Source organism: Cryptomeria japonica, chromosome 3, assembly GCF_030272615.1.
Source record: "Cryptomeria japonica chromosome 3, Sugi_1.0, whole genome shotgun sequence".
NCBI classification, from domain to species: domain Eukaryota; kingdom Viridiplantae; phylum Streptophyta; class Pinopsida; order Cupressales; family Cupressaceae; genus Cryptomeria; species Cryptomeria japonica.
The window spans coordinates 794,134,885-794,145,374 of NC_081407.1; the positions used below are offsets into that span (position 1 = coordinate 794,134,885).

Here is a 10,490-nt window from a genome sequence, read left to right on the forward strand (position 1 = left end):
AAAAAAATTAAAAATAATTTAAAAGATAACTTTATTGTCTCCCCCTAATACAAAAAAACTACGAAGTTATGTAACTTCCTACTTATAAATGCATGACACTGGCATTGGCAAAACTGTTATCTGATTCAACTTTGACCCGTCCTTTCCATTAATACACCGCCATGAAGCCAGAATAAATAAATGAACTCATCAATAGGCCACCAGAATCAATTCCTCAAATAGACAACATTCATCAATACCCACCAACTTCACTGTAAAAAATAAACTCGCTCTTCCCTTAAATCCACACACAATCAACCTGCCAAAGCAAACAAATCCGGCCCAGAAGAAAACATGTCTACCCAGTTGATGAAGAAGTCTGAAATGGCTGCTTTTGCAGCAAAGGAAGGTGCAGAAGTGTACCATGGCGAGGAGATCTGCAAGCAGAAGGTACTGCAGTTTCTCCAAGAGGCGGGGCTTCCCAGAGGTTTATTTCCTTTGGACAATATAGTGGAATGTGGGTATGTTAGGGACACAGGTTTTGTATGGCTGAAACGTCCAAAGAAAATTGAATACCGGTTTAAGACTACAGGATCCCTCACTTCTTATGCTCCAGAGATGAGTGGTTATATGGAAAAAGGAAAGATGAAGAAGATAAGTGGAGTGAAGGTGAAAGAACTTCTGGTGTGGTTCAGTTTATGTGAGTTGAGCATTGAGGATCCAAACAGTGGGATGATTTACTGCAAGACTGGTGTGGGTGTGGGCAAAAATGTGCCAATCAGGGTGTGGGAGGAGGAGTATGATAAGTATATGTGTAAATCGGAAGCAAATTCCAATGCCTGACCGTTGATCTGTTTTTTATATTGTGTCTAGTGTATTGGGGCGTCATCTATGGTCAATAGTGTCATCTAAGCATACTATGGGACCGGGTGCATTCTATAGGCCTCATAGCCAGAACTCTGTACTGGTTATGTTTTCAGCTATTTTTATGATGAGAGATTATAGTTTTTATGGTTATGTTTCTACCATGAAAGCAAATTTATTATATGTGGTGGTTAGATGTTATTTTCAAGTGTCTATGTGTTTCCATTGTATTGGAGTAATGAATTAGTGATGTCATAGATTTTGTTTGTGACAGTATGAATATTCAACAATGACGGTCTAGTGGAGGTTTAAATTATGATGGGAAAAACGTAACACTAGAATTTAACCATCATACTATATCATTACTGATTTCAATTGTATTTCTTGAATTCATTTCTATTAAATTATTTTTATTCGGTACAATTGAGTTCGATGTTATTATGTTTGTAATCTTGCCTAAAAAGTTAGTTTTCAAATATTGGAGATGCTACTACATGCTTTGCATCTAGGAAACAAGGAAGGTAGGGGCTGAGACAGAGGTGAAAAAAGTTATTTGGGATGTGAGGAATAGATTTAGCGCACCACACATGCTAAAAAATGTCATCCTTGTGTTTATTGAAGGAAGATGATAATGGTGAGTGTTAATGAGAGAGAAAAATGTGCAATAAGTTTAGTTGTTATTTTCAAGTGTCTATGCATTTCAATTGTGTTCTTTGAAAAAAAATTTGGTGCATTTATCAAACTGATGAATCAATGAGGTCGTAGATTTTTCTTGTCTCAACATGAACACTCAGCAATAACATCCTAGCAGAAGTTTAAATTATGACGGGAAGAACATAATGCTACAATTTAACCATCATACTATATCATTCCTAACGTCAATTGAATCTCTTGGAATCATTTCTATTAAATTATTTTTATTTATTACAATTAAGTCCTTAGTGACCATTTTGGGCAAGAGACAAGCTTTGCATCAAACTAGGTTAAGAAAATAAATGTTATATTGTTTTCAAACATTGGGGATGTTATTGTAGGCACCTAAAATTGTCTTGTCTAATTAAATAAATTTCTTTATTTATTTAATTATTTTAACTCAATTCTTCTATTAATTAAATAAATCTTTATTTATTTAATTAATTCATTTATCCTCTTCTAGCCTTATTTCTCATTTAAATAAATACTTTTATTTATTTAAATTATTATTTTCCCTAAATTAAATAAATATTTTATTTATTTAATTGATCCCACTTCTTCTATTAATTAAATAAATCTTTATTTATTTAATTGATTCATTAGTTTATTCTACTAATGACACATGTCATTCATCTCTTAATTCCCACACTACCTACCCTCTCATTATTTTTTTATTTTCTCTACCTACCCTCTAATCTTAGCCAACCATTTATCTTTTACACCTCTCAATCTTATCTCTCCATTTCCTACAGTGTTCTTTATATAAGAGGATGCTTACTTCATTATGAACCCTAATCAACTAATCATTATAATCATTCTATTCAACTACTATCACCCCCAACTATGCTTTCGAGCTTTCATATGCAATCAAGCCTACTTGCAACCACATTTCCGTTCTTTGTTGAGCTCTTGTGCACACATAAAATCTGAGAGCAAATATATCAAACAAGATCAATGGAGATAGGAAGAATGGAGATCCAAACCCTATTGGACATGTGATGGTATAATCTTTGTGATTTCATTTGATTTGCATTGTCTTTGGTAATCTTCATATGTTATGGTGGATCTTTGTTGTTGTTAGGCTAGGGTTTTGTGGTTGAATTCATTTAGTCTTTCAATATTGTTGTTATCCACTTTCAGCATAAATATTGTTGTGTTTTTTGCAGGTTTTTCTAACCCTATATTGTTATTTTGTAAAACAATTTGGAGAATAACCTTGTGCAGCTAGGGTTTTGGATACAAAATCAAGATCTTGGAGAGATTTGATCCGATCTCACAAACGGATTGAAAATTTTGCACCAAATGTTTTTGGCAGGTTGAAGACTTTATCAACAGCTCGCAAACCAAAATTCAGATCTATTGGAGCATATTTTAATTTTCTATGGGTTTTTTATGAATTTTTATAAAAAAATAATTTTGAGAGAAAATGAGCAAATTTTTTGGATTTTCTTATACTTTTGGAAAGCTCTCTAATTTATACACATGATTTGTTCTTTGTGATTTCAATTTTGATGCAAAATATTTCCTAAAAAATTATATTTTTAAAAATTAGGGTTTTTCATTATTTTGATCGGATCTCACAAACGGATTTGAATTTTGATATATAAAAAATTTTGCAAGTCAAAAATAGTATTAGAGATTCTCAGTAAAAAAATCAGAGTTTTTGGATCATATGTGAATTTTCTATGAATTTTTTATGCATTTTCATAAAAAATTAATTTTGAGAAAAAATTAGCGAATTTTTCGTATTTTGTTACATTTTAGGAAATATCTCAAAATTATACAAGGCTCTATTCTTTTAGATTTTAAATTTGATAAAACATCATTCCTAAAAAATCGGATCTTTGAAAATTAGGGTTTTGCATTATTTTGTTCATATCTCACAAACTGCTTGAAAATTTTGCAGAAATATTTGTATGCAGGTTTGGAAGGCTATCATGAGTGTCCAGTATAAAATTCAGATTTTTTGGATCAATTTTGCATTTTCTATGAATTTTTTATGATTTTTCATAAAAAATTATTTTTGGAGCAAATTAGCTAATTTTTTGGATTTTCTTACATTTCTAAGAATGTCTTGAAATTTTACAGGTTCTTTGTTTTTTTATGATGCAAAACAACTCATGGAAAATCAGATCTTTGAATTTGTCAAAAAACCCATTGTTGAAGGCCCCTATTTCACAAAGTCTTTTGGATCTAAAATTTACCTAACTTGTGTGCTTGCAGGAGGGGTATTATTACAAAACTACTAACAAATATTTGTTGCAAAATTTTGGCAAGGGTTTTCTTTTGATCTTTATTGTGTGCTTTGTTTTCATAGATTATCAAACACTTCAATTGGTGCACTAAAATTGAACTAGTGTCTTTTGTGTCTTGAGCAATAGGCTCTTTTTGTTTAATCTTTAGAGGGTCTGTCTCCTCGTGTGGTCATTAGGACTACTAGTGAAGAGAGAACGACCCAAGTGGTAGCGAGGAAAACCCACCTCTTCTGAACCACTATAAACAACTGTATCCATGGTGAAAACCATGGGTAACATGTATTGATTAGTTCATACCGACACTATGTCTCCCCATAAACCCGTTTGATCAAATTTATTTGATCATTTGTAGGGCGTAACCCCTACCAGCTGAGAGCCTTCTGTATTTACAGAGCTAAAAGTGTCGCATGTATGGCCACACGAGCGGATGCCCTTACTAGCACCTTTTTGTGTGAGGTTGCCTAATAGGTGGATGGATCTGGAGTTTGGGTGAAGGCAGATTTGAAGCTTAAGAAGGATCTGATCAAGCGAATGTAGTGCTATTCAGACAGATCAAGAAAACCTATTGTTTTCTAACAATTACAAAAGAATTGAAATCCCCTAACCGGGCAAGCTCTAACAAGCTTGGTTAGTGTTTAAATCCTCTAACAAGGTGGTCCATTAGTTTGGATTCTCAGATCCTCTATCGAGGTTACTCCTAATAGGGTATTGTGTTTTTCATAAAGGCATATTTGTAAAATCCTCTAACCGGGTGATTCCTAACAGAATCAGTTCTTAACAAGACTTATTGTAAAGCTTTAACATGCTTGGCTCCTAACAGGGCGAACTTCAGAAGAGTTCAGATAGCTATCTTTGTGAGTCTCATCTCACCATTGTTTTTACCTATTTGGGTTTTCCACGTATAAATATTTGTGTCAAGTGGTGAATACTTCTGTGGTTATGATCTTATTTGTTGATTTGATTAACTACCTAACTATTCTGATAAGGCATGATAACTGGAAGCATTGAGAGATGAACATGTTGACATATGATTAAGCATTGTTGATGTTTACAAGATTGAAGTTGTTTACTGTTAAGTTGTCATAACAGTCAAACTGGTTGATATCATTTGATGTTGGTAATCTTTGAGATATTATCTTGACAGAGTTATTTGATTGATAAGTTTATTTTGAGTTTGGGAGTTTGTATCAGTTTTTGAGTTTACTGATTCATTTCCCCCCTCCCAGTAATCTACTGGATACGTATTATTTAATCATACCATCAATTGGTATCAGAGCATCTAAGGTCCTCTTTAACCTAAAGCCTAATAGCTTGAGGAAAAGATCTTGTAGATCATGATGAAGAAGGAAGGTCTGAAGTTGAACAAAGATAACTAATAGGATATGGAGTTACAGAATGAATATTTGCATCAAAAGTCTTGGTAGTTAGTATTAGGTTCATGTAGAAACTCAATATGTTGCACCTATTGGTACTCTAACTGGTGATTAGAAGAAAGAACAACAAGAGAATCATCAAGCATTAGAGGCTATCATAAGTTCCATGTCTGATGTTGAATATGTAGATGTTCATAGTCTTGAAACTGCATATGAAGTGTGGAAAAAACTTGAAGAGATTTGTAGTGGTAATGAACATGTTAAGATTGCTAAAGAGGAGAGTTTAAGAGGAAAGTTTGATGACATGAGAATGTCTAAAGCCGAGAATATCCAGCATTATGGTCAAAGGATTAAAGAGATAGTTGGTAAAATAAAGAGTGTGAGAGGGAAAGTGGAAGATGCCACAATGATCAGTAAGGTATTGAGAAACCTGCTACCAGTCTATGCTATTCGAGTTGTAGCTATTCAGGAGCTGAAATCCATTGACAAAACAAAGGTAACTCTTGACTCTATCATTGGAAAACTTACTACTTTTGAACTAAATGGCTATGCTGGTAGTGTACAGAAATCAGAATCTGCATTCAGAGCTTCAGTCTCTAACCCATCTGTGAGAAGAAGTAGAGATACCGGCCATAACTATGAATCCAGATCCAGCAAAGATGTTGATGATGAAGACAGTTTAGTGGAGCTTGAAGCATTGTTGGCAAAACGACTGCCTAGAGACACTAGTAAATACAAAGGTAAGCTACCGTTGAAATGTTTTGCTTGCAATAAGATTGGTCATATAGAAGCCAATTGCCCTAATAGTGAAAATGAACACAAGAGAGACAAATTCAAGAAGTATAAGGGTAAAGGCAAGAGAGATTGTCTTGTAGCTATTGACAGTGGTATTACTTATGATGAATCTGATGATGATGCTAGTGAAGATATTGTGTTTGTGGCTATTAAGGAAGAGAAATCAAACCAGAAGGCATTAGTGTTCAGGATGGATAACTCTGATGATTGGATCATTGATAGTGGTTGTTCACATCACATGACTGGTGATCGGAGCAAATTTCTTTCCTTGAAAGAGTTTGATGGTGGTGTTGTCAGTTTTGGCAATGACTCACCTTGTATGGTTAAAGGCAAGGGAGTTATTTCTCTTAATGGGAAGAGCAGTGTTGACGATGTCTATTGGGTTGAAGGTCTTAAGCATAATATTTTGAGTGTGGCACAACTTAATGACAGAGGATACCCACTGGAGTTTAGAAATGGTATGTGAAAAATTTTGACAACAAAGGTGAATTGATTGCAACCGGAAAACAGACCAGAGGTAATCTATTTCATCTTAATCCTAAAGTTAGCAACTGTTTGATTTCAAAGATAGATAATAGCTGGCTTTGGCATAGAAGATTTTGTCATATAAATTTTGACAATATTGTTAAAGTGAGCAAGTCTAAGACAGTAAGAGGTATACCTTAGATAGACAAACCGATTAATGCTCTTTGTAAAGAATGTCAGTTAGGAAACATGACTTCTTAAACTTTCAAGAGCAAGTCTTTCTCGGCGGAGCACTTGTTAGATTCGGTTCATACAAATCTATGTGGACTAATAAGAACTATAAGCATTTCAGGTGATAGATATTTCATGATCTTCACTGATGATTGTTCAAAGATGATGTGGGTCACATTCTTGAAAGATAAGAATGAAACTTTTGGTAAATTCAAGGCATTCAGGGCCTTAACTGAGAAAGAGAGGCAAAAATATTAAATGTCTGAGAACATATCAAGGTGGTGAATTCACTTCTAAGGAGTTCACTAAGTATTGTGATGAGAATGGTATCAAGCGGCAGCTTTCTACACCAAGGATACCATAGTAGAATGGTATAGCAGAAAGAAACAACCAGTTAGTGGTTGAAGCTGCTAGGACAATGTTGATACAAGGAGGTGTGGCGAAAACATTTTGGAGAGAAGTTGTAAGTACAACGTTCTACACTATGAACTAGGTTCTAGTGAAAAAAGGTAAGGACAAGACACCTTATGAGTATTGGTATGGAAGGTCACCTGATGTTAGTTATTTTAAGATCTTTGGTAGTAAATGTTTTATCAAAAGAGGTGATTACATTACCAAGTTTGAAGCGAAGAGTGACGAAGGCATATTTATTGGCTATTCCACCAAGAGTAAGGCCTACAAATGCTTCAACAACCGGACTCAGAGAATTGTTGAGAGTGTTGATGTTCATGTAGATGAATGTCCTGAAATTTCAAAAGGAACCAGTTCAGAGAAAAAGGATGAAGATCCTTAAATTTTGGTTTTAGAACCTGAAACAGTTAAATCTGAAACCGGTAAGGCAAATCCTGATGTACTTGTTCAATCGGAACAAATAAATTCAGAGGAAGAAGATGATGAAGAAGCTGAACTTGAAGAAAATGATCATGTTATTCGTAGATATGTGAGACTGAATCGTGGTCCTGAGCAAATTATTGGGGATAAGGATGCTAGAGTGCTTACTAGAAGAAGAGTTAGAGAGAACTCTTGCATGATCTCCACCATTGAACCAAGAAGTGCTATTGAGGCATTTGGTGACGATCATTGGGTAAAACCAATGGAAGAGGAATTGGATCAGATTGAGAAGAACAATACTTGGACCCTGGTACCCTGAACGGTAAACAAGAATTTCATAGGTACTAAATGGGTGTTCAGAAACAAGTTAAATGAAGATGGTGTTGTAGTTTGCAACAAGGCAAGATTAGTTTGCAAAGGTTATGCGCAAGAAGGAGAGGATTATGGATAAAATTTTCCACCATTAGAAAGAATGGAAGGAGTAAGAACATTACTTGCATTTGTATCTCACAAGAAGTTCAAGGTATACCAGATGGATGTTAAGTCTGCATTTTTGAATGGGATATGGGAAGAAGAATTTTATATAGAGCAGCCTGATGGTTATGCATTGACAGATAAAGAAGACATGGTATGCAGATTGCATAAAGCTTTATATGGATTAAAGAAGGCACCCAGAGCATGGTAGGAAAGGATTCATACACATATGATGAAGATAGGCTTTGCAAGAACCAATGATGACAACAACATTTATCTTAAGTCTGAAGGAGATGAAATACTGGTCAATGAAGTATTTGTTGATGACATTATATTTGGAGTTAATGATGTCATGAGAAACAGTTTTGCAGATGAAATGAGGAATGAGTTTGAGATGTCATTAGTAGGGGAAATAAAAAAATTCATAAGCTTGCAGATACAACAGATGAAGAATGGTATTTTCATTACTCAATCTAAGTATGTGAAAGAAGTTTTGAAGACTTTTGGCATGAGTGACTGTAAACCAATTGGAACTCCAATTCTAACAGGTTGTAAATTATCCAAGGAAGATGCATCTAAGTCTGTAGATGAGAAGAATACATGTCAATGATTGGCAAATTGCACTATGTTGTTCACAGTCGACCGGATATTGTCCATGCAGTTGGTATAGTTGATAGATTCTAGAAGAATCCAAAGGAAGCACATCTAATAGCAACCAAGAGAATTTTTAGATATTTGAAAGGTACAGTTGATTATGGGTTATGGTTACCATATGGAGGAAATTTTGATTTGAAGGTGTATATAGATGCTGATTGGGCAGGAAATGTTGATGACTGGAAGAGTACTATCAATGGAGCATTCTTTCTAGGAGGAAGGCTAGTTTCATGGAGTAGTAAAAAGAAAAGTTGTACTTCACAATCTACTGCTGAAGCTAAGTATGTAGCAGCTTATATGAATTGCACACAAGCTATTTAGATGAGGCACATTTTGGAAGGTTTTAAGATGAAATCCCAGAACCCATAAAGATTTTATGTGATAATACAAGTGCCATAAATATCTCTAAGAATCCTGTTTTGCATGCAAGGACTAAGCACATTGAATTGAAGTATCACTTTTTAAGGGAAAAAGTTAAAAGTAAAGATGTTATCTTAGAGCATGTTTCTACCAAGGAGCAGCTTGCAGATATTTTTACCAAACCTCTACCTAAGACTACATTTGAGTGTCTTAGAAGACAACTAGGGGTTGTACCCCTTCATGAGGTCAGTTGAACATGATGTTGATTGCATCAGTCCCCGAGTTACTTGCAGAATCTTACATGGATTGACGAAGAAGTGGATGTATTCCACAAGGGGAGTATCAAGTTTCACTATGTTGTTGATACATAGTGAGAATTTGGAATTAAATTTTTTATTTTCCATTTGGCATTGTTGTCAAAGGGGGAGAAGAATTATGTGTCTGATTAGGTGAACCAGTGACATGATGATGACAGACAGAGCATGGTGAATACTTGGTAATGTAAACCAGGATTTCTATTCACTAATCACAATAGAAAATTAGAGGAATTGATATTTGTATTATCATCAATGCCAAAGGGGGAGATTGTTGGCATTTTTTAGATTGTTGGAATTTTGCATATAGATTTTACTAATGATATGTTGTCATCGATATCAATTGAACCGGTAAATGGTATTCCTGATATTGTTGATGTTATTGTTGTTATTGCTATTGTCTTGTAACCAGTATATGGTAGTTTGTAAGTTGAACCAGTGTAAAGGGTTAAACCTTTCTATGTTTTGTAACCAATAAACCCTACCAGTTGTTTTTGTTTAACCCTAACTGATCAAAGTTTGTTGGTTTAAGATTTAAATGTTGAGCGGTAATGATAGTGACATGTGTGGTCATTGTATGAAGATAAGTTCAAGTTATTTTGGTGTGTTTGTTGTCTTGGAAAGGAGAAAAGTGGATTGTATCAAATGCACAGAGCGTGATGAGTTACAAGTCCGATGAAGCGGTGATTATGGAGCGGTTGGAATTTTATTGTTAAATGTAAAGTGATTGTTATGATTTCTAACGGTCAAGATTGTACCGAATTGTCTGTAATCTTGATGATGAGAACTAGGTTTTTGTTGTGTTACCGACCTAGTTGATTTGTATTTAAGGTCGAGGATATTGTTTTGTTAAGTGTTGGCAAAGTTGGCAAGATTGGCAGAAACTAGTTGAGTGTGAGGTTGCCTAACCAGTGGATGGATCTGCAGTTTGAGTGAAGGCAGATTTGAAACTTAAGAAGGATCTGATCAAGCAGATGTAGTGCTATTCAAATAGATCAAGAAAACCTATTGTTTTCTAACAATTACAACATAATTGAAATCCCCTAACTGGGTAAGCTCTTACAAGATTGGTTAATGTTTAAATCCTCTAACAAGGTGGTCCATTAGATTGGATTCCCAAATCCTCTACTGAGGTTACTCCTAACAGCGTATTGTGCTTTTCATCAAGGCATATTTGTAAAATCCTCTAACCGGGTGATTCC

At 34.7% G+C, this 10,490-nt stretch overlaps 1 protein-coding gene across 1 annotated transcript; it reads left to right on the top strand.

Annotated features, from left to right (window-relative positions):
- The first annotated feature begins 299 nt into the window (after window positions 1–299).
- On the top strand, window positions 300–1,044 carry LOC131075894 (uncharacterized). Its single transcript, XM_058012834.1, has one exon. It carries the CDS (start codon window positions 334–336, stop codon window positions 820–822), a length of 489 nt encoding a protein of 162 aa, XP_057868817.1. The 5' UTR covers window positions 300–333; the 3' UTR covers window positions 823–1,044.
- Window positions 1,045–10,490: the final 9,446 nt, after the last annotated feature.

Excerpts from the sequence above, each read along its gene's own strand:
- LOC131075894 (XM_058012834.1), top strand. The coding sequence starts at position 334 with ATGTCTACCCAGTTGATGAAGAAGTCTGAAATGGCTGCTTTTGCAGCA.